The sequence below is a fragment of the Salminus brasiliensis genome, chromosome 16, assembly GCF_030463535.1.
Source record: "Salminus brasiliensis chromosome 16, fSalBra1.hap2, whole genome shotgun sequence".
Lineage (NCBI taxonomy): Eukaryota > Metazoa > Chordata > Actinopteri > Characiformes > Bryconidae > Salminus > Salminus brasiliensis.
Genome location: NC_132893.1, coordinates 36,113,669 through 36,138,723, shown reverse-complemented (window position 1 = coordinate 36,138,723; position 25,055 = coordinate 36,113,669). Strand labels below are relative to the sequence as shown.

At 44.0% G+C, this 25,055-nt stretch overlaps 1 protein-coding gene across 2 annotated transcripts; it reads right to left on the bottom strand.

Annotated features, from left to right (window-relative positions):
* Window positions 1–219: 219 nt before the first annotated feature.
* On the bottom strand, window positions 220–24,618 carry LOC140536663 (STE20-like serine/threonine-protein kinase). Of its 2 annotated transcripts, none has more exons than XM_072658602.1 (19): window positions 24,306–24,618; window positions 19,799–19,963; window positions 18,346–18,394; window positions 16,755–16,904; window positions 16,566–16,638; window positions 15,668–15,862; window positions 15,062–15,236; window positions 13,981–14,320; window positions 12,863–13,180; window positions 10,325–11,403; window positions 9,781–9,911; window positions 8,688–8,811; window positions 6,714–6,893; window positions 6,087–6,216; window positions 5,654–5,778; window positions 3,784–3,969; window positions 3,228–3,353; window positions 2,999–3,112; window positions 220–1,923 (listed from the first exon to the last, which is right to left on the bottom strand). In XM_072658602.1, exons 1-19 carry the CDS (start codon window positions 24,453–24,455, stop codon window positions 1,798–1,800), a joined length of 3,936 nt encoding a protein of 1,311 aa, XP_072514703.1. In that variant the 5' UTR covers window positions 24,456–24,618; the 3' UTR covers window positions 220–1,797. The 2 variants fall into 2 exon arrangements, with proteins under 2 accessions (XP_072514703.1, XP_072514704.1); XM_072658603.1 differs by having other exon boundaries at window positions 6,087–6,210.
* Window positions 24,619–25,055: the final 437 nt, after the last annotated feature.

Here is a 25,055-nt window from a genome sequence, read left to right as displayed (position 1 = left end):
GCTAATGGAGGCCCCGCCCACTTCACAACTTACAGGACTTAAAGGATCTGCAGCTAACGTTGGTCTTGGACACCTTTAGAGGCCTGGTGGAGTCCATTCCTCAACGGGTCAGAGCGGTTTTTGAGGCACAGGGAGAACCCACACTGTCGGGTCAGTAGAGAGACTCAGGTTTACTGCATTATTTTGTGAAACTCTGAAACCCGGGATAAAGTTTGTCTTCTTTTATTTTCTTACAGCATTTCTTATTTTTACACGAGTACAAGAACCATGAAGATGATTATCAACAGATACAGCTTATACAACATCCTGGCCTTTAATCCTGATCCTGACTCTGAACCGTGAGCTAAGCTGCCCCATCCCAGTCTACATGCTCACTGGGGCTCAGTGATTTCCAGGTTTCCACTGGGACCTAGCTGGGCTTCCCAAATGGGCCCCAATGTTACAGCACACCTAAATCTCACACAGGTCCCATCTAGGCCCCATGTGCACTGTACCACCCAGGGTCCCATCACTGACCCTGGTGGACATCCATATGTGGGGGCAACATGGAACCTGAGGACAAAATGTTCTGGTTCCCAGTTGGGCTGCTCATACAGGCCGCATATGGACCTGTCATCTGATTCACTGTGAGAGTCACTGTAAATGGAGCAGTAGTTTACTGTAATTACATCATTAAGTACAGAACTACACACCGTTTTAGCTGTAGTTTGCAATACGGAAAACTATCATCTGTGTACCCATACCCCGCTGGCCGTCAGTGTCGGTAGCCATCGTTATCTGGCTGAATGAAGGTCGTGAGGTCAGTTGCCAACGTCAGTTTGATGTAGAATTGTGACGGCAGCCAATGTTGATATGCAGTAAGTTCTGATCTAAACGTATATAACGTTAACATCCACAATGTGAAATTCTAATGTTGTTAGACACTGACACACCGTATGGACAAAAGTATTGGGACACCTGCTTAATAATTTTCCCCAAAATTAAGGGTATTGGTATTGGAGTAACTGGAGTAGACTTTCTACTAGATTCTGGAGGAGAATGGATGTTGGATGTTGGATGATCACAACCCCACCTCATCATCCCCAACTGGATGGAGCTCCTCCACCATCATTCCAGAGAACACATGCCTGGCATTAGGCAGCATGGTGCTGATAGGTTCATGCTTATTGATCTGCTCCAGAGAGTCCTATTCTATTGGCAGTGCGTCTTCTCTACAGGGACTAGACAAGCTGTGTGTGTGCATTTGCACATCTGTGTCAGCAATGGGTGCAGCTTATACTAGCTGAATGCATTCATTAGAAGGGGTGTCCACAAACTTTTGGAAATATAGTGTAGTTAAGTAACCAACATTCAACGTCTTTCTGATGTCAGATCTGCTGGGTACGCTGAGCAACATAATAGATGTTTTTCTAAACTAACATCTGCAACTTAAGACTTTTCATTTCTCTCAGAGCACAGACTGTCAGTAAGTGCATTTCCCATAAGCCCTGCCCACTCTTTACTGGAAACTGTGTGTTTCTGGTCTTTGTTTTGATGAGAAAAGAGGAGGACATTAGCACAGCTACCCTGCAGGTTAGGACTCGTGGGTCACACAGTTAGAACAGATCAGCCTTTAGTGCAAAATAAAAAGAGCTAATGAATAATCTATATACACGTGTTTACAGGTGTCCCCAACCCTCTCCATCCTCCCAGAAGAAGCCGAGGTCGTGTGTCTACGTTTCTGTACATATTTAAACATACATTTTACATTCTGAAACAGAAGCTCAGTTTGGTTGAGATGAGGGGAGATGTCCCTGTTTAAGAGAAGCTGAGGCTGGGGAAGAATCTGGAGCGCCGAGCTTGATGCCGAGCTTCTGGCTCACTGCCTCTTCTTCTGCTTCCTTCATATTCTCTCCTCCTACGAGCCAGGTCCTCTTCTAATGCCTACACACACCCACACACACAGTGCCAGACAGTTAGGTTCACCCCCGGCCACTTTATTAGAAACCCCTACCTTGTGCTTCCACTCACTGGCCACTTTATTAGAAACCCCTACCTTGAGCTTCCACTCACTGGCCATTTTATTAGAAACCCCTACCTTGAGCTTCCACTCACTGGCCACTTTATTAGAAACCCCTACCTTGAGCTTCCACTCTCTGGCCACTTTATTAGAAACACCTACCTTGTGCTTCCACTCACTGGACACTTTATTAGAAACCCCTACCTTGTGCTTCCACTCACTGGCCACTTTATTAGAAACCCCTACCTTGAGCTTCCACTCTCTGGCCACTTTATTAGAAACACCTACCTTGTGCTACCACTCTCTGGCCACTTTATTAGAAACCCCTACCTTGAGCTTCCACTCTCTGGCCACTTTATTAGAAACACCTACCTTGTGCTTCCACTCTCTGGCCACTTTATTAGAAACCCCTACCTTGAGCTTCCACTCTCTGGCCACTTTATTAGAAACACTTACCTTGTGCTTCCACTCTCTGGCCACTTTATTAGAAACCCTGACCTTGTGCTTCCACTCTCTGGCCACTTTATTAGAAACACCTACTTTGTATGTCCACTCACTGGCCACTTTATTAGAAACACCTACTTTGTGCTTCCACTCACTGGCCACTTTATTAGAAACACCTACTTTGTATGTCCACTCACTGGCCACTTTATTAGAAACACCTACTTTGTATGTCCACTCTCTGGCCACTTTATTAGAAATCCCTACCTTGAGCTTCCACTCACTGGCCACTTTATTAGAAACACCTACATTTTATGTCCACTCACTGGCCACTTTATTAGAAACCCCTACCTTGTGCTTCCACTCACTGGCCACTTTATTAGAAACCCCTACCTTGTGCTTCCACTCACTGGCCACTTTATTAGAAACCCCTACCTTGTGCTTCCACTCACTGGCCACTTTATTAGAAACCCCAGTCTCTAACTGAACACCAGCAAGGTGAAGCTACAGAAGAGGGAGTTTCCGATAAAGCGGCCAGTATTGTCCATCACACCCTACCTCTTTCCTGCAGGCTAGTATGTCCCTCCACTCATTCAGCTCCAGCGTGTGTTCATCTTCCAGACACTTGATCTTCTTCTTCTCCATCTCCACCAGCACCTGCAGCTTCTCGTTCTGAAACACACACACATCCTCAACCCACATATCCAGCCTGGACTCTGACCTGTCCCCACTGTCCCCACTGTCCCCACTGCTGGACGGATGGAGTCATATGAAGTATGCTGGTTACCTGCAGCTGCTGGAGCTCAGTGACATTAGCGTCGCACTGCTCCTGCACCTCCTTCAGCTGGTTCTCCTGGTTCTCCTGCAGTATGCTGCGCTCCTGCTTCTGCTTGGACTCTTCCTCCGACAAGAACTGACCACCCCAGACACCACATAGAGAGAGAGAGACACACCAGAGATGTTTGGCCCCCAAAAGAGAGAGAGGATATGCAGCATGTTAGAATTACTCCACTACCTAAACCCCCTACCGTGTTCTCCAGCTTACCGGCCTCCGTATCAGACCCCAAATCCCCCACAGGGTTCTAATGAGCGTTCTGATTTCTTGGACATTCAGATACAGTGTGGTGTATGAATGTAGCTGTACGGGTCTAGGCTCTGAGCTATCTCTGGACTCTACTCATACTAGCTAGGGGTCCTGTCTGAGTGGACAGTGAAGCACCTCTGTGAGTCACTCTGGACAAGAGCATCTTCTAAATGCCATGAATGTAAATGTGGGGATAATCAGGAGGGTTCTGATATGAGTGTGTTGAACTTTCTGCATCATCACGTCATCATCATGTCACCTGTAGGATTTTCTGTCTCTGCTCGGGTCCACTGAGCCCCTGCCTCCTCAGCTCCTGTCTGTACTGGGTCAGTTTGGCCTTGGCCTCGGCACGCTGGGCTTTGTGGAAGCGACCTCTCTCCTGAGCCTGAGCAGACTTCTGCTCCTCCAACAGAGACTGCTGAAACCGGGAAGCGCGCTCCATATCCTGATAAAACAGCAAACGGCTTCCAGCACCAGTATCCAACAAAAACTATTTATCAGATAATAAAAACAATAATAACAAATAAACAAAATACATAATAACAATACTTTTTTATAATTTTGTATTATTATTATTACTTGATTTTATATATTGCCTTTCTGCTGTTCCAAGAGACATTGTTCTTCCATATGGAAAAAAATATATGGACATTTAAGTACATTAACAATATAAGGTGTGTAAGGTGTGTGTTAGGTGTGTGTTAGGTGTGTAACGTGTGTATTAGTGTGTAAGGTGTGTGTTAGGGTGTAAGGTGTGTGTTAGTGTGTATGGTTAGGTGTGTGTTAGTGTGTAAGGTGTGTGTTAGGTGTGTATTGGTGTGTAAGGTGTGTATTAGTGTGTAAGGTGTGTGTTAGTGTGTATGGTTAGGTGTGTGTTAATGTGTAAGGTGTGTGTTAGTGTGTATGTTTAGGTGTGTATTAGTGTGTAAGGTGTGTGTTGGTGTGTATGTTTAAGTGTGTATTAGTGTGTAAGGTGTGTGTTAGTGTGTATGTTTAGGTGTGTATTAGTGTGTAAGGTGTGTGTTAGGTGTATATTGGTGTGTAAGGTGTGTGTTAGGTGTGTGTTAGGTGTGTGTTAGGGTGTATGTTTAAGTGTGTATTAGTGTGTAAGGTGTGTGTTAGTGTGTATGTTTAGGTGTGTATTAGTGTGTAAGGTGTGTGTTAGGTGTATATTGGTGTGTAAGGTGTGTGTTAGGTGTGTGTTAGGTGTGTAACGTGTGTATTAGTGTGTAAGGTGTGTGTTAGGGTGTAAGGTGTGTGTTAGTGTGTATGGTTAGGTGTGTGTTAGTGTGTAAGGTGTGTGTTAGGTGTGTATTGGTGTGTAAGGTGTGTATTAGTGTGTAAGGTGTGTGTTAGTGTGTATGGTTAGGTGTGTGTTAATGTGTAAGGTGTGTTAGTGTGTATGTTTAGGTGTGTATTAGTGTGTAAGGTGTGTGTTGGTGTGTATGTTTAAGTGTGTATTAGTGTGTAAGGTGTGTGTTAGTGTGTATGTTTAGGTGTGTATTAGTGTGTAAGGTGTGTGTTAGGTGTATATTGGTGTGTAAGGTGTGTGTTAGTGTGTTAGATGTGTATTAGTGTGTAAGGTGTGTGTTAGTGTGTATGGTTAGGTGTGTGTTAATGTGTAAGGTGTGTGTTAGGTGTGTATTGGTGTGTAAGGTGTGTGTTAGGGTGTAAGGTGTGTGTTAGTGTGTATGGTTAGGTGTGTGTTAGTGTGTATGGTGTGTGTTAGGTGTGTATTGGTGTGTAAGGTGTGTGTTAGGGTGTAAGGTGTGTATTAGTGTGTATGGTTAGGTGTGTGTTAGTGTGTATGGTGTGTGTTAGGTGTGTATTGGTGTGTAAGGTGTGTGTTAGTGTGTATGTTTAGGTGTGTATTAGTGTGTTAGGTAAATATGTTGCATTTCAATCAGAATATAATATAATATAATATTACATTGACATATATTTGTATTTATTTATATGTTGGTAAATAATAAACACTGATATGCAGCATATCATCATTTCTGTAAAATAGGCATTAGGTACAGCTACTCAAAGTATATTAATGTTCCGACTGTATGATGCATACTGTAATATCAGCTCTCTGTTGAGATGTGAGCTGTAGTGTGTGCTGTCCCAGCAGACTCCCTCACCTTGTTGTGTCTCTTGCTGAGCTGCTGCCTCTGTAGAGAGTACTGCTCTTTCACCTGCTGCTTAAACAAGTGGTATTTCTCCTGCAGGTGGCGCTGTTCCAACTCCCAAATCACAGACTCCCGTGCTGCAGTAAATATGGATACATGAATTAGCCTCAGAGCTGGATGAGAAGCAACCCTGACATTTAGCCTGCTGAAGCTTCTCCACAAGGGGGTGCTATTGTCACTCTAAAGAGGACAGTGGTGCGAACCCACAGCAACAGGATCTCACTAATGCGCCCATTTCCTGATGAAACTGCATGCATGCTGTGGAAGGCTCACTTACAACACAGGCCTGATCACAGGCGCCATGAGAACTTCAGTTCCACACCCTCAGAACCACAGAACCCGTTAGTTCCACAGCAGGTACTGAGTGAGTGTGTAAGGGGTGTACCTCTTTTAAGCTGCTGAGATTTGACAGTGACCTCCCAGTCCATTGAGGCCACCTTCCTCTTGTGCTCCTGCACAGCTTTCTGCAGAGCCTCATTCAGCTCCTGCTGCTGCTTCTGCACAAACCGCTGCTCCTGCAGCACCAACAGACAGTGGTCAGTACCTCGGTAGAGTCAGTGAATCTGCTTTGAGGTCAGTGATGTGGTCAGTATCTCTGTATGGTCAGTGAATCTGCTCTGAGGTTAGTGATGTGGTCAGTACCTCTGTATGGTCAGTGGATCTGCTCTGGGGTCATTGATTTGGTCAGTATCTGTATGGTCAGTGGATCTGCTCTGGGGTCATTGATTTGGTCAGTATCTCTGTATGGTCAGTGGATCTGCTCTGGGGTCATTGATTTGGTCAGTATCTCTGTATGGTCAGTGAATCTGCTCTGAGGTCAGTGATTTGGTCAGTATCTCTGTATGGTCAGTGGATCTGCTCTGGGGTCATTGATTTGGTCAGTATCTCTGTATGGTCAGTGAATCTGCTCTGGGGTCATTGATGTGGTCAGTATCTCTTTATGGTCAGTAAATCTGCTCTGAGGTCATTGATGTGGTCAGTATTTCTGTGTGGTCAGTGATGTGGTCAGTACCTCTTTAGGGTCAGCCTTCAGTGAGCTGCTCTTGCGGTTGAGCTCTTTCTCCTGCTGGGTTTTGAGGCGGCGGGCCTCCTCCTGCAGCCGCTGTGTGTGTTCAGCCTCCATCCTCACACTCTGCTGCTGATACTGCTTCTCCAACCGCTCCAACTCACCGTCATAGTACTGCTTCTTACTCTGCAGGCCAGCAGTGTGTAAGGTGTGTGTTAGTGTGTATGGTTAGGTGTGTATTAGTGTGTTAGGTGTGTAGGGTGTGTTAGGTGTGTAAGGTGTGTGTTAGTGTGTATGGTTAGGTGTGTGTTAGTGTGTATGGTTAGGTGTGTATTACTGTGTTAGGTGTGTATGGTGTGTTAGGTGTGTAAGGTGTGTGTTAGTGTGTATGGTTAGGTGTGTATTAGTGTGTTAGGTGTGTATGGTGTGTTAGGTGTGTAAGGTGTGTGTTAGTGTGTATGGTTAGGTGTGTGTTAGTGTGTATGGTTAGGTGTGTATTAGTGTGTTAGGTGTGTAGGGTGTGTTAGGTGTGTAAGGTGTGTAGGGTGTGTTAGGTGTGTAAGGTGTGTGTTAGTGTGTATGGTTAGGTGTGTATTACTGTGTTAGGTGTGTAGGGTGTGTTAGGTGTGTAAGGTGTGTGTTAGTGTGTATGGTTAGGTGTGTATTAGTGTGTTAGGTGTGTAAAGTGTGTACGGTGTGTGTTAGTGTGTATGGTTAGGTGTGTAAGGTGTGTAGGGTGTGTTAGGTGTGTAAGGTGTGTATTAGTGTGTTAGGTGTGTAAAGTGTGTACGGTGTGTGTTAGTGTGTCTGGTTAGGTGTGTATTAGTGTGTTAGGTGTGTAAGGTGTGTGTTAGTGTGTATGGTTAGGTGTGTATTAGTGTGTTAGGTGTGTAAGGTGTGTTAGGTGTGTAAGGTGTGTTAGGTGTGTAAGGTGTGTAAGGTGTGTAGGGTGTGTTAGGTGTGTACGGTGTGTGTTAGTGTGTATGGTTAGGTGTGTATTAGTGTGTTAGGTGTGTAAGGTGTGTGTTAGTGTGTAAGGTGTGTGCTAATGTGTATGGTTAGGTGTGTATTAGTGTGTTAGGTGTGTAAGGTGTGTGTTAGTGTGTATGGTTAGGTGTGTATTAGTGTGTTAGGTGTGTAAGGTGTGTGTTAGTGTGTATGGTTAGGTGTGTATTAGTGTGTTAGGTGTGTAAGGTGTGTGTTAGTGTGTATGGTTAGGTGTGTATTAGTGTGTTAGGTGTGTAAGGTGTGTTAGGTGTGTAAGGTGTGTAGGGTGTGTTAGGTGTGTAAGGTGTGTGTTAGTGTGTATGGTTAGGTGTGTATTAGTGTGTTAGGTGTGTAAGGTGTGTGTTAGTGTGTACGGTGTGTGTTAGTGTGTATGGTTAGGTGTGTATTAGTGTGTTAGGTGTGTAAGGTGTGTGTTAGTGTGTAAGGTGTGTGCTAATGTGTATGGTTAGGTGTGTATTAGTGTGTTAGGTGTGTAAGGTGTGTGTTAGTGTGTAAGGTGTGTGCTAATGTGTATGGTTAGGTGTGTATTAGTGTGTTAGGTGTGTAAGGTGTGTGTTAGTGTGTAAGGTGTGTGCTAATGTGTATGGTTAGGTGTGTATTAGTGTGTTAGGTGTGTAAGGTGTGTGTTAGTGTGTAAGGTGTGTGCTAATGTGTATGGTTAGGTGTGTATTAGTGTGTTAGGTGTGTAGGGTGTGTGTTAGTGTGTATGGTTAGGTGTGTATTAGTGTGTTAGGTGTGTGTTAGGTGTGTAGGGTGTGTGTTAGTGTGTATGGTTAGGTGTGTATTAGTGTGTTAGGTGTGTAGGGTGTGTGTTAGTGTGTATGGTTAGGTGTGTATTAGTGTGTAAGGTGTGTGTTAGTGTGTAAAGTGTATGTTAGTGTGAAAGGTGTGTGTTAGTGTGTATGGTTAGGTGTGTATTAGTGTGTTAGTGTGTAAGGTGTGTGTTAGTGTGTATGTGGTCATCAGACTGACGGTCATTTCCTGTTCGATATGGCGAAACATCTGCTCCCTCTGCTGCTGCAGCTTCTGCTCCAGTAGGGTGAACTCCCTCTGCTCCTCACGCTGGAGCAGCTTCAGAGCATGCAGCTCCTGACGCCTGGACACACACACACACACACACACACACACACATTTACATTCACACACCTGTACGCGTACACACAGCTCACATCACTGTACTCAATGTATTCTGAGGGATTTCTCAGTGATTAATAAGGGAATACTCATGGATTAATAAGGGATTACTCAGGGATTACTGAGGAAATACTGAGGGATTACTGAGGAAATACTGAGGGATTACTGAGGGATTACTCAGAGATTACTGAGGGAATACTGAGGGATTACTCAGAGATTACTGAGGGAATACTGAGGGATTACTCAGAGATTACTGAGGGAATACTGAGGGATTACTCAGGGATTAATAAGGGTATTACTGGGGGAATACTGAGAGTGTACTGAGGGATAACTGGGGGAATACTGAGGGATTACTGGGGGATTACTGAGGGACTACTGGGGGATTACTGAGGGACTACTGGGGGAATACTGAGGGATTACTGGGGGAATACTGAGGGATTACTGAGGGATTACTGGGGGATTACTGAGGAACTACTGGGGGATTACTGAGGGACTACTGGGGGAATACTGAGGGATTACTGGGGGAATACTGAGGGATTACTGGGGGAATACTGAGGGATTACTGAGGGATTACTGGGGGATTACTGAGGAACTACTGGGGGATTACTGAGGGACTACTGGGGGATTACTGGGGGAATACTGAGGGATTACTGAGGGACTACTGGGGGATTACTGAGGGAATACTGAGGGATTACTGGGGGAATACTGAGGGATTACTGAGGGAATACTGAGGGATTACTGGGGGAATACTGAGGGATTACTGAGGGACTACTGGGGGATTACTGAGGGAATACTGAGGGATTACTGGGGGAATACTGAGGGATTACTGGGGGAATACTGAGGGATTACTGAGGGACTACTGGGGGATTACTGAGGGAATACTGAGGGATTACTGGGGGAATACTGAGGGAATACTGAGGGTCTGATGTACCTGACTGAGCGCATCTGCTCGTCTTTACTGTCCTTCTCACTGATAACCTTTGAGGTAGTAACGCTGACCTCTCGCCCGTCCACCATAAACTTCCGAGTCTTCTTGACCGTCTTGCGGTTGGAGGGCAGCACCTGCAAATACACACGCACACACACAATAAACTACACACTCATACACAGTCGTACAGCAGTGATGCAGTCGGCTCTACAGCAAGAACATATACTGGTTTATACTGGTCTAGTACCAGTGAGAGGCTGTTTACCCAGTATACCAGCATTTAAAACAAAGCATGATTATACTGGACCAGTGCTGGTGGGGTGCTGACTGACCAGTATACCAGTGTATACCAGTGTTACAGTTTCTCCAAAACCTCTTAGATGTTTTCTTAAAGGGTCGCGTGAGCATCACACTGAACACTCTCTCTCTCTCTCTCTCTCTCTCTCTCTCTCTCTCTCTCTCTCTCTCTCTCTCTCTCTCTCTCTCTCTCCTGGTTAAGAGGAACACAGATGCTTTAGAGAAACTGGGCCTAGTGTAGTGGACTCACCCCTTCATCAGCAGGGGACAGCGGTGGGTGTGGACAGTCCTTCTCATGGTCAGGATTAGCAGAGATGGACAGTCCTGTGGGTTTATGGACGTTCTGATGGACAGTCCCGTTCCTCTCTGTGTGATCCGGTCCTGCTTTACTCCCCACAGATCCTCCGTTGATGACACAGCCCAGCCGCTCATCCTTCTGCCCTGGCTCCTGAGCGTCTGCAGCTCCGGCGAAGCTCACCTGCTTGCTGGCTCTGGTGACCTTTTCTGCTGAGGTGCCTCCTGACTCTGCTTCCTGCTCTGGGCTGTTCTCGCTCTGCAGCTCTGCCCGGTCAGTTCCTGTGTCTTCTTCAGAGTCACCTCTCAGCAGAGCTGTGTTTTGATGTTGGTCTGATTTGTCAGTCTGTGTGTTGTCATCGTCCTTCTCCTCACCTTCTGCTTCCTCCTCCTTCCTGAACTCCTTGTCTTTCTTGTCATCTTCAGTTTCTTTCTCGTTTACTTTCAGGAGAGGTTCCTGCTCCTCCTGGAGGTTCATGGTGGTACCTTCTTGCACCGGTGGTGTTTCTTCATCACTTTCATGACTTTTTAACTCCTGGCTTGGCTTCTCAGCGTCTGTGAGATGTTGCTCCTCACTGTCTGAATCTTCAGCTGTGTCGGCTCTGACCTCCATATCCACTCTGATGGCTTTGTCCTCACCAGTCTGCGCTTCTCCATCTGCTTCTACGCTCTCTGTGTCAGCCTTTTCCTCTCTGATCTCCTCAGAGGTGTCAGTTGTGTTCTCTGTCAGTTCCTCATGTTCCTCCTCTGCCTTTGGAAGCTGTGTCTCCACTGCTGGGCTCCTGCTTAACTCCACTCCGGAGGGGAGCTTGGCTGACTGTGTCAATCCGGCTAAATCCAGGTAGTCCAGGTGTGAAAGGTCCTCTCTCTCTAAACCTGGTTTGCTTCTTTGCAATGTTTCCAAACTCAAAGCCTTAGTCAGGAGATCCACACTGTCTGCGGTTGTTGTGTCAGGAGGCTGGAGGCATCTCCTAAATGCTGATTCTTGATCAGCCCCATCCTGGACCAAAGCATCAGCCTCTGGGCAGCATTCCTCTGTAAATATAAAGGTGTACGGCGGTTAGATCTTCTCAGGAAACGTCTAAATCTAAACAGAACACATTGGAATTTACACCGACTGTCAGAAAGAACCGGGACACTGATGTTCAGCAGCTGGTTTTGCCTCTCTGCTCAGGTTGCCAGCGATCCCATAGGGACATCTGATATATGTCATATATAGATTTCAGATTTATAAAATATATCAGATAATATGAAAAACATATATTTGTCACACATTGAGTATATGGCCATTACATTATGACAGCTTATGTGAAATGCGCTATTTACAATATGGGCCAAATATTAACCTGCACACACATATATATGTAACAGATATATATTATATAGAGATTTTTTTCAATTCAATTCTACCTTTATTTGAGTACGCTGGAGGTGACCTTCATTTACAGTGTAGCCTAACTGATACATAAAATACAGTCTGAGAATGAATACAAATAAAATTAGCTGTAAGAGTTCAGTCTAAGAGCAGAACTGGAATCTAAGCAAACCATAAAAACATAAACAGAGTGTATAAGAGTGAGAGTGTGTGTGTGTGTGTGTGTTTGAGAGTGAGAGTGTGATTGTGAGTGTGTAAGTGATTGTGAGTGTGTAAGTGTGATTGTGAGTGAGAGTGTGATTGTGAGTGTGTAAGTGTGATTGTGAGTGAGAGTGTGATTGTGAGTGTGTAAGTGTGAGTGTGATTGTGAGTGTGTAAGTGTGAGTGTGATTGTGATTGTGTAAGTGTGATTGTGAGTGAGAGTGTGAGTGTGAGTGTGTAAGTGTGATTGTGAGTGTGTACATGTGAGTGTGATTGTGAGTGTGTACGTGTGTGTGATTGTGAGTGTGATTGTGAGTGTGATTGTGAGTGTGTAAGTGTGATTGTGAGTGTGTAAGTGTGAGTGTGATTGTGAGTGTGATTGTGAGTGTGTACGTGTGATTGTGAGTAAGTGTGATTGTGAATGTGTAAGTGTGATTGAGTGTGTAAGTGTGTGTGATTGTGAGTGTGTAAGTGTGATTGTGAGTGTGTAAGTGTGATTGTGTAAGTGTGATTGTGAGTGTGTAAGTGTGAGTGTGATTGTGAGTGTGATTGTGAGTGTGTAAGTGTGATTGTCAATGTGTGTGATTGTGAGTGTGTAAGTGTAATTGTGTAAGTGTGATTGTGAGTGTGTAAGTGTGATTGTGAGTGTGATTGTGAGTGTGTAAGTGTGATTGTGAGTGTGTAAGTGTGATTGTGAGTGTGATTGTGAGTGTGTAAGTGTGATTGTGAGTGTGTAAGTGTGATTGTGAGTGTGTAAGTGTGATTGTGAGTGTGATTGTGAGTGTGTAAGTGTGATTGTGAGTGTGTAAGTGTGATTGTGAGTGTGTAAGTGTGATTGTGAGTGTGATTGTGAGTGTGTAAGTGTGATTGTGAGTGTGTAAGTGTGATTGTGAGTGTGATTTTAGTGTAATATCTTACTATTCAGTGTTGGCTCCTCCTCCTCCTCCATCTCCTCCTCAGTATGCTCAGCATCCTCTCTGGCAGTATCTAGTGTTTCCTGTTCCTGCTGTGGCGTCTCCTCTTCCTCGGGGCAGTTAGCCTCACCTTCAGCGCTCCCGCACTGTCCGTCAGTCTCCGTCTCCTCCTTGGTGTCAGTGTCGTCTGTGGTCCTATTGGATGCAGTCTGACGATCGGGCTCAGGTTTCTCCTCCTTTTCCTCACCGCTGCCTTCATCACTGCGCTGTGAAACACCCGGTTCTTTTGCACCAGCTTCTGGTTCTCCTTCACCCGGGCCTTCTGCAATATCAATATTCAAAGGTGGCAGTAATTATTAATATAGTATTAATATAGTATTAATTACTAATATTTTAAGTATTTTTAAATGATAGTACTTTATACCTCAAACACTTGTATCATGGTAAGTGAAATATTTAGCCACACCAAAGGTACCAGTTACCAACGCCATAGCAACCACCTATCAACACCATAGCAACCACCTCACAACAACTTGGACAACAGCATAGCAACCACCTGGGGTACCATAGCAACCATCGACCAGCCATTTACGAACACCATAGCATGCATCTACTAACACCATCGCAACCACTTCACAACAAATGGGCAACAGCATGGCAACCACCTGGGGTACCTAACCACCAAGCAACCATTTACCAACACCATAAAAAATCACTGTCAACCACAGCAACCACCCTGGATACCACAAAGTTTCTGGTTCAATCCCAGTTGATGATTCAGCCATTTGAGCATTTTAGCACCACCTAGCAGCTACATATAAAAACTATACCAGCCACCTAGCAACACCACTACAACCACCTGGGATGACATAGTAACCAACTAGCAGTCACTTAGCAACACTGTTGTACCCACTTGGCAGCAGCATAGCAACCACCTAGCAACATCATAACAATCGCTGGGGATACCACAGTAACCACCCTGGATACCACAGCAACAGCTTCCTGTCATCAGGAAATTGCTGTTTAATCCCAGGTGATGCTACAGCCATTTGTGGCAGGAAGTCCCAGAGAGCCTAACTGTCCGAGTGTGATTAGTGGGTGAGTCCCGCGGAGTAAACCCACCTTTACCCACATCCTGTTGATCCTGAGTCCCCTCAGGTTTCCCTGCATCGCCCCAGAATCCAGATTTGCATCTGCGAGAGCCTCCGGTCAGAAAGGAAAGCAGGTTTCCAGGCATGGACAGACGCCTCGCTAGCTTCTGGGCTTTATCTGGAGCACTGGACGCTCGACGGGTCACTTTAACCTCTTTACTGGCCTCAGGGCCAGCCGGAGACACTGTCGGCTCCACAGCTGGAGCTGTCTGAGGAACCTGGGGTTGATCTGTTGTTGCATCCTTCTGCGCTGGAGGCTCAGTGTCTGATGGTGCTGCCTCTTCAACAGAGCAGCGCAGGTCTGACAGGGACTGACAGACAGACAGATAGAGAGACAGACATGAAGATGTTCAGGCTGTAGTTTAGTAAATAACACCATTTAAAAACAGGTTCTAGAGCCAAGCTCTTCTCAGAACTCTGAAGCCTTAACCATTTAATCAAGCAGAGCATTTAGAAGCAAATCACTGGAATTAGAACACGTCTGCATTAGCATGATGCTAACTGCATGCTTTAGATGTTCAGTAATCTCTAATGGACTTGATTATGTGGTTTTGGACACTGTATGACTCCCATTTATCTAGAACATGGGCTAAGTTACATTAGCACAGCCAAACCCGTATCAGACTTTATGTAAATATGCTTTTGTTCCGCAGTTAAGTCATTCCCAGTCCCCCCACTATCTAGAACCCCCCATCACACCATTGCTACCAGCACTGGGAGGGTGAAGGCTTGCACGGTTGTTCTCCGAAACACTTCTCAAACCTACCTAACACAAGACCACTGGAGCTTAATGCGCTTGGAGGAGAACTGCTAGCTAACTGCTAATTCTGGCTAGCATCATCCACCCTGAGTGATGGGGGGAGGCAGGACCCTTCTACCCACCTGAAGAGAGCAAGCACACGCTCTCTGGGACCATGAGCCATTCACTGATGGATGGCTGTGGCATCGCTGGTGTTCTTTATGCAAATTAGCTGAGCAGTGACCAATCACACTATTGAACTTAGGTCTTATGATATCTCTGCCAATATCATGTGGCTAATTTTCTTAGTTACCTCGGCCTCTATGACCTCGGTGACCTCTGCTTTAGCCTCAGCGATGAGTTCCTTTAGGGCTCTGCCGTCCCGGCCAGCGTAGGCAAACGGGTGGGCCAGCAGCTGCTGAGCTCCCCAGCGAGACTCTGGGTTCTTCTGCAGCGCCCTCCGCAGGAAGTCCTGGAAATGAGAGGACCTGAGAGCAAAAAACAGAAGAAGATGAATATATATAGATACTTCCAATCGCTGGCCACTTTATTGGAAACCCCTCCTAGTATGGGTGTATTAGGTTCAGGGGTCTTACTGGGGTTGTTACACACTTTAGTGTCACTGCTAGGTCGAGAGTGGATCCACCACCCAAAAATACTGGACAAGAGTGTACCTGTGGTCAGAAACTGACCCCTGATAAAGGTCTAGTGGAGAATAATACACACTGTACATCATCAGAAAATCTACCGTCGCCATCTGAACACCAACGAGGTGGAGCTACTGAGAGGGTTTCTGATAAAGTGGCCGTGGCTGTATAGCAGACAGTAATAGAGTCATATGAAGGAAGAGACTGTAGCTGTGGTTCTGTGTTATGAGCATGAAGACCCTGTGGGAAGGAAGTGAAGGAGGAGTGCTGACCAGCGGCGTGGGTTGGTCAGAGTTGGCGGAGGTGATTTGGTGATCTTCAGCAGGACCCTCATGGGGTTGAGAGAGTGGTGAGGAGGCTCCATCTCCGCTGCTTCGATCAGAGTGATGCCCAGAGACCAGATATCAGCCTTACAGCTATATGGGTTATCCTTCGACGTTTCACACATGATCACCTCTGGAGCCATCCTGTAAACACACCACATTAAAATAGTACATAGTAATAAACGTTTTACACAGGTAATTATATAGTGTAGAATAGTACTGTGTAGGATAGCATATTTTAGTACAGTATAGTATAGAATAGAGTAGTATAGTGTAGTAAAATATCGTATAGTAAAGTATAGCACGCTATAGTACGGCATAGTGTAGTATAGTGATGTGTATTATAGTACGGTATAGTGTAGCGTAGTATAGAATAGTGTAGTATAGTACAGTATAGTACAATATAGTGTAGTGTTGAATGGTATATTATAGTACAGTATAGTGTAGTATGGTATAGTGTAGTGTAGTATGGTGTAGTACAGTGTAGTATAGTACAGTATAGTGTAGTGTAGTATAGTACTGTTTAGTGTAGTATAGTACTGTATAGTGTAGTACAGTGTAATGTAGTATAGTATAGTGTAGTATTGTACAGTACAGTGTAGTGTAGTATAGTGTAGTATAGTACAGTGTAGTATAGTACAGTACAGTGTAGTGTAGTATAGTACAGTATGGTGTAGTATAGTATAGTACAGTACAGTGTAGTATAGTACAGTATAGTGTAGTATAGTGTAGTGTAGTACAGTATAGTATGGTATAATATGGAAATAAGTATTCATAGTGAAAATGTCTTTGAGGAGGACAGTCCTGTAATCTCACAGTGTCTCTGACAGGGACAGCAGTCTCTCACCAGTACGGCGTTCCGATGAACGTCGCTCGTTTCTGCAGTGTGTTGTCATTTTTTGCAGACACTCCAAAGTCAGCTGTGAGAGAGCAGATACAGCGTGAGTGTGTGTAGTCAGTTCTAGTTAGTTCCAGTGTGTGTATAATGTTTGTGTAGTGTGTGTATAGAGTGTATGTGTGTGTATTGAGTGTGTACCCAGTTTAATGTGTCCATCCATGGTCAGCAGGATATTTCCAGCCTTCAGGTCTCTGTGGATGATGTGATGCTGGTGCAGGTAGGACAAAGCCTGCAGAGTCTGACAGCAGACCTCACTGATCTGCTGCTCAGACAGACCACGTTCCAGCTCTGAAACACACACACAGCAAATGTCAGACACCGAACCTGTGTGGTGTGGGCTAATTGACTACATCTGAGGTAAAAAGGGAAAATACCAAGTAGGGGTTTGTGCTGTAAAAACCACTTTACCAGTCCAGCAGAGCAAACACACATTATAAACCTAGTAATGGTGCATGTGCTCAGGCTGTGTATTCTTCTTTATTCTAAAAGGAGTGTGTGTGTGTGTGTGTGTGTGTGTGTGTGTGTGTGCGTGTGTTATATGAGAGGACGTTTACTACCATATAGCATTGAATAGCATTGCTAGCATTGCTATACTGTGAAGTAAGTATAGCATAATACAACAGTACAGTATAATATAGAATAATTATGATATAGTACAATATAACGCAGTATAGTGCAGTATGGTATAGTATAGTATAATACAGTATAGTGCAGTATGGTATAGTATAGTATAATACAGTATTGTGCAGTATGGGATAGTATAGTATAATACAGTATATTGTAATATGGAATAGTGTAGTATAATACAGTATAGTGCAGTATGGTATAGTACAGTATAATATAGAATAAATATGATATAGTACAATATAACACAGTATAGTGTAGTATGGTATAGTATAGTATAATACAGTATTGTGCAGTATGGGATAGTATAAAGGATACTTTTACTTATGGGAAGATAAAGGATTATCTTAGTACAGTATAATACAGTATATTGTAATATGGTATAATATAGTATAATACAGTATAGTGCAGTATAGTATAGTACAGTATAATACAGTATATGTAATATGGTATAGTATAGTATAATACAGTATAGTGCAGTATGGTATAGTACAGTATAATACAGTACACTATAGTATAGTACAGTATAGTGCAGTATGGTATAGTATAGTATAATACAGTATATTGTAATATGGTATAGTATAGTATAGTATAGTACAGTATAGTGCAGTATAATATGGTATAGTGCAGTATGGTATAGTACAGTATAATACAGTATATTGTAATATGGTATAGTATAGTGTAGTATGGTATAGTATAGTATAGTACAGTATAGTGCAGTATGGTATAGTACAGTATATTGTAAAATGGTATAGTATAGTACAGTATAGTGCAGTATGGTATAGTACTGTATAGTATAATACAGTATATTGTAATATGGTATAGTATAGTATAGTACAGTATAGTATAGTGCAGTATAATACGGTATAGTGCAGTATGGTATAGTACAGTATAATACAGTATATTGTAAAATGGTATAGTATAGTACAGTATAGTGCAGTATGGTATAGTACTGTATAGTATAATACAGTATAGCGTAATATGGTATAGTATAGTTTAGTACAGTATAGTGTAGTACAGGATAGTGTAGTACAGGACTGTATGGTATAATATGGTAAAGTATGAGATTGTTTCTTGTCTTTTTATGGTGGTGGTTCACACTCACCTAACATGATGTCATCCAGCGCTCCTCCAGGACAAAACTCAATGAGGATCTGCAGAAACAGAGGAAGCAGTTCAGCTGGACTTTCAGTAAGTTTAGTTTAGTGACGAGAGCTTCAGTTTAGTCAGGTCTGAGTGTGGCTCAGTGTTCTTCAGGAGTTTGAAGCTGGGTTTTAAACTCTGCAGTACTACAGTACTAGTCTTAGTACACTACTCAGCTCTGCAGGAAGATTCAGCTAAACGAGCTCTCCCATTGGTCAGACCCTCACTGGTAGAACTGAAGACCACCAGATTAACCACCAACACAATTAGAAATGCACCAATCACACTCTGATTTACAGTGGAGTGGGACTGTGAGCAAAACCTTTACTCTGGTTCTTCTGGATGTTCTAGATAGGTCGTGACTGTGAGCGGTAGAGGCAGCAGGGTTGGATTGCCCAGAGAGAGCTAGCGGAGATTAGCGTTTCCTTCTTTTTTGACCCTGTTTTAAGATTCTAAGTTCTGGTTCTAATAAGTACGGTTCTACACTGTTCCCAAGCTAGAACTTTTACTAAATACTGAGAGAAACACATACTTCATTCATGTTCTGTCTTTAATCTGATTGGCTTATGAGTTCTGACATCACAAAATGAGAAAGTAGGCGTGGCCTTTGGTTTTACTCCTCCAGGCTTTTCAAAGCCTCTCCTTTAATTGTACATTTTAGTTTTGAGAAAAAGGTAAAGATTTCATTTAAATAAATGTACTTAAATAATGTTTCTGCAAAGAGAACACAGGTGAGTGTCCACAAACCTTTGACACAGTATATGAAGGCAGTTTCATAACGAATGCTGCTGGTGCTGAGCTGCCTTTGACTTTCTTATGATGGTTTCAGAACACACACACACACACACACACACACACACACACACACACATACACAGTCCAGGTGCAGAAGCAGGTGACAGAGTACTTTAGTCACTCTGCAGATTGTAAGTGTTAGTTAGATGCACCACTGATTCTGCAAAAATACACCAAATGGACAAAAGTATTGGGACATCTGCTCATTAATTGTGTTTTTCTGAGTTTCTCCTGCTTTTGTTGGAGTGACTGTCTCTACTGTCCAGAGAAGAAGACTTTCTACTAGATGTTGGAAGAGGAGCATTGCTGTGAGGATTTGATTGCATTCAGCAACAAGAGTGAGGTCAGGATCACCACCCCACCTCATCATCCCCAACTCCTCAACTCATCCCAAAAGCTCCAGAAAGTCTTATTCTATTGGCAGTACTTCTTCTCTACAGGGACTAGACAAGCTGTGCGTGTGCATTTGCACGTCTGTGTCAGCAATGGGTGCCACTTAAAATAGCTGAATGCATTCATTAGAAGGGGTGTCCACAAACATTTGGACATGTAGTGTTGGGTCTAATTTTGTATGGTCATCGTTTCAGAGATATACAGTGGTCAGTAATGGCAGCTCTTACCCACAGCCATCCTTCAAAGTAGATGGCCTCCAGCAGGGAGAGGATGTTGGCATGGCGACAGCCTGCCAGGATGTTGATCTCAGTGATGTAATCCTCCAGCTGCTCCTCACTGCGCACCTCCATCACTTTAGCCGCCCCCATCACTCCACTAACCCTGTTCTGAGCCTGAAACACACACACACATACACACACACACAATCAAATTCTGAGCCATACACACTCAAAACAGCACACGCTGTTTTTAGCATTAGCGGCTTTAGCATTGCTCTGCCCTGTTTGTTGATCATTATCACAATGCTGGCTTTTCTTATACAGAGATCCCAGACAGACAGATAGTGGAGGCACAAGGTAGGGGTTTCTAATAAAGTGGCCAGTATAAAGAACAAGGTAGGGGTTTCTAATAAAGTGGCCAGTATAAAGCACAAGATGGGGGTTTCCAATAAAGTGGCCAGGCTAACCCTAACCCTAACCTGACCCCTGCATACCGTGGGGGAACACCCCACAAGACCTGCTTGCTGATGTTCTGGAGATGTTCTGACCCAGTCATTATCTAGAACATCTCAGTCTGGTTCTTGTCAAAGTGTCTCAGATTCTTACGCTTGTCCATTTTTCCTGCTTCATCACCTTCAAGAACTGACTGTTCACTCACTGTTCTTCAGTGGTACTAATGTTATGGCTGATTGGTGTAAATAGATAAGGGCTCTTTAAAGGGTGAGGGGTTAAGCTGCTCTCTCTCCTCAGTCCTCAGTTCAGTCATTCTTTTTATCATTTGTGATTTGCCTCGTGCTGATTGGTCGATATGGGCTGGGCTGAGGCTACATTCAGCTCTCTGATCACACTGCCTTCAGAACCCGGCTCTTCTGCTCTGAAGAGCGTGAACTCTTCTCTCTCAGACACAAACTGAGGAGACTTTAACACAGGAGGCCAAAATCTGTAACAGGAAGCTATCTTTCGCATTTCAGTCGTGCAGGAAGTGAGCAAAACCACAGCACAGGCCTGAACCCCACAACCGTCACCTAGGAAACCCAAAATAAAACACTATTGTAAATACAACCCAGCAGCTGGGCCATTCCTCCCGGTCACCTGAGAGATGTGTGTAGGTAAACTGCAGTGGTTTGACTGGTGTAACTGGTCTGGTTCAGTTCAGTATAAACTGATCTATAAACTAAATGATAAACTCTTAAATAAATAAAACATTATTTAATCAGTTATTCCAACAAACACAGACACGTCTCTGTCCAATCAGATCAGATCAGCTCTGTTTATCAGTCTGGACGTGGATTTACCCTCAGTGATCTGATTACAGAATCTCTTCACTGGGCTAAATAAATACATCTATAGAAATGTACGACGTATAAAGACACATAAACAAAGCAACAAAGCAATGTGTTTCTAATACACTGGCCAGTAAGAAGCACAAGGGAGTGAAAGAAAGCTCTATATAACATTAGAATAAACCCAAATAAACATAAAGTCAGTGGTCAGTGAGAGTGTCTACCTGTAATTAACTCTATATAACATTAGAATAAACCCAAATAAACATAAAGTCAGTGGTCACTGAGAGCGTCTACCTGTAATTAACTCTATATAACATTAGAATAAACCCAAATAAACATAAAGTCAGTGGTCACTGAGAGCGTCTACCTGTAATTAACTCTATATAACATTAGAATAAACCCAAATAAACATAAAGTCAGTGGTCAGTGAGAGCGTCTACCTGTAATTAACTCTATATAACATTAGAATAAACCCACATAAACATAAAGTCAGTGGTCAGTGAGAGCGTCTACCTGTAATTAACTCTATATAACATTAGAATAAACCCACATAAACATAAAGTCAATGGTCAGTGAGAGTGTCTACCTGTAATGAACTCTATATAACATTAGAATAAACCCAAATAAACATAAAGTCAGTGGTCAGAGAGAGTATCTACCTGTAATTAACTCTATATAACATTAGATTAAACCCAAATACGCATAAAGTCAGTGGTCAGTGAGAGTGTCTACCTGTCATTAACTCTATATAACATTAGAATAAACCCAAATAAACATAAAGTCAGTGGTCAGAGAGAGTGTCTACCTGTAATTAACTCTATATAACATTAGAATAAACCCAAATACACATAAAGTCAGTGGTCAGTGAGAGTGTCTACCTGTCATTAACTCTATATAACATTAGAATAAACCCAAATAAACATAAAGTCAGTGGTCAGTGAGAGTGTCTACCTTTATATAACTTATATTATATACCTTTATATTAACTTTATATAACGTAACAATAAACATAAAGCCAATGGCCAGAATGTGTGGTTGGTCAGTAAAGTTATTGAGATGTTGGTTAGAAGAGCACGGGTCTGGATGCTGATCTATTCTGTGAACACAGAGGGTGTTTAGGAGTGTACTGTAGATGTGATGGTGGGTCAGTCAGGAGTGTACTGTAGATGTGATGGTGGGTCAGGAGTGTACTGTAGATGTGATGGTGGGTCAGTCAGGAGTGTACTGTAGGTGTGGTGATGGGTCAGTCAGGAGTGTACTGTAGATGTGATGGTGGGCCAGGAGTGTACTGTAGATGTGATGGTGGGTCAGTCAGGAGTGTACTGTAGATGTGATGGTGGGTCAGTCAGGAGTGTACTGTAGATGTGATGGTGGGTCAGGAGTGTACTGTAGATGTGATGGTGGGTCAGGAGTGTACTGTAGATGTGATGGTGGGTCAGTCAGGAGTGTACTGTAGGTGTGGTGGTGGGTCAGTCAGGAGTGTACTGTAGATGTGATGGTGGGCCAGGAGTGTACTGTAGATGTGATGGTGGGTCAGGGGTTTACTGTAGATCTGATGGTGGGTCAGGGGTTTACTGTAGATGTGATGGTGGATCAGGAGTGTACTGTAGATGTGATGGTGGGTCAGTCAGGAGTGTACTGTAGATGTGATGGTGTGTCAGGAGTGTACTGTAGATGTGATGGTGGGTCAGGGGTTTACTGTAGATGTGATGGTGGGTCAGTCAGGAGTGTCCTGTAGATGTGATGGTGGGTCAGTCAGGAGTGTACTGTAGATGTGATGGTCGGTCAGGAGTGTACTGTAGATGTGACGGTGGGTCAGTCAGGAGTGTCCTGTAGATGTGATGGTGGTCAGGAGTGTACTGTAGATGTGATGGTGGGTCAGTCAGGAGTGTACTGTAGATGTGATGGTGGGTCAGTAGGAGTGTACTGTAGATGTGATGGTGGGTCAGTAAGGAGCATACTGTAGATGTGAGGGTGGGTCAGTAGGAGTGTACTGTAGATGTGATGGTGGGTCAGGAGAGTACTGTAGATGTGATGGTGGGTCAGTCAGGAGAGTACTGTAGATGTGATGGTGGGTCAGGAGAGTACTGTAGATGTGATGGTGGGTCAGTCAGGAGTGTACTGTAGATGTGATGGTGGGTCAGTCAGGAGTGTACTGTAGATGTGATGGTGAGTCAGGAGTGTACTGTAGATGTGATAGTGGGTCAGGAGAGTACTGTAGATGTGATGGTGGGTCAGGAGAGTACTGTAGATGTGATAGTGGGTCAGGAGAGTACTGTAGATGTGATGGTGGGTCAGTCAGGAGTGTACTGTAGATGTGATGGTGAGTCAGGAGTGTACTGTAGATGTGATAGTGGGTCAGGAGTGTACTGTAGATGTGATGGTGAGTCAGTCAGGAATGTACTGTAGATGTGATTGTGGGTCAGTCAGGAGAGTACTGTAGATGTGATGGTGGGTCAGGAGTGTACTGTAGATGTGATTGTGGGTCAGTCAGGAGAGTACTGTAGATGTGATGGTGGGTCAGGAGTGTACTGTAGATGTGATGGTGAGTCAGGAGTGTACTGTAGATGTGATTGTGGGTCAGTCAGGAGTGTACTGTAGATGTGATAGTGGGTCAGGAGTGTACTGTAGATGTGATGGTGAGTCAGTCAGGAGTGTACTGTAGATGTGATGGTGAGTCAGGAGTGTACTGTAGATGTGATGGTGAGTCAGGAGTGTACTGTAGATGTGATGGTGATGGTTATGGGGCTGGTATCTGCTGTTCTACTTCATGATGTAAAATAAATTTATTTATTTGATACAGCAGCATCCTTTTACTGGTCATAAGTATTTGGACGTATATATTTTGATGAGTTTAGGTGGGAAAGCTGGTCTGCGATAAACAGCATAGAACTGGACCTTACCAGGCTGTTTAGTGCTACAGTGTCTGGTACAGTTAACCCCACCTATGGGGGAGTTATAGCGTTTACACTCACTCTGCTTTCAGCTAAACTGTTCAGAAACGATCAGAGCTGGAAATGAAGCTGATCTTCTGGTTTGGAGGAGAGATGTTCAGACTGCTTGTGTAGGAATATAATTCATCTCCCTCAGATTCTGTTTAAATCATTTAGTGAAAAACACAAACGGCACGGTTGACCCCTCTGACCTTGTCATGTTATAATTAAGCTCTTTATGAGAACAGCTCAGGCTGGGCAGATCGAGGAGCCTCCGCTTCTGGAGCTCTTCCTTACCTTGTACACTTTTCCAAACGCTCCGTCCCCCAGCTCCCCCAGGGTCTCCCAGCTCTCCTGGGGATCCACATCCCTCTTCAGGTGTTCGTACTGCTTCACTCGCTTCTTCTCCACCCCTAGACGGAACAAGCGCATCAGGAGGGTCGCCATCGCACCCTCCACCACACGCACCCACCCTCACCCACTGCTCCAAAGAGTCCCAAGAGTCCAAAGTGTCCAGAGACCTTCCAGTAAATCCTCCTGTGTCGACTGGGCCTGGGCTGTGCCCCACACACACACACACACACACACACTCTGAGAGAGAGAAAAAGTGTTGACTGGTAACATTTACTTCTACACACACTCATACGTCTCGCAGCGGGTCAGGAAGCTGCAGTAGAAACCACATCCTTCACAGAACAGCTAACAGCAGCGTAGGATGCGCTGCAGCTTAGAGCACCAGCATCTCATTCTGACTGTAAACACACACACACACACACACACACACACTGCGATATATGTAATATTCTACATTAAAGAGCAGCTATAAGAATATTATGACATCATTTATCTTATTTCCAGATTTACTCTTTGTGCTGAACTTGACTTTAAAGGGGAATTCCACCAATCTTTCAAAATTCTCGGCATATTTCAGAACACACACACACACACACACACACACACACACACACAGGATTTCCATTACAGCAGATTACAAGAGTGTTAATTAGATGCAGGACCACTGATGATGTAATTGATCTATAATTTTTT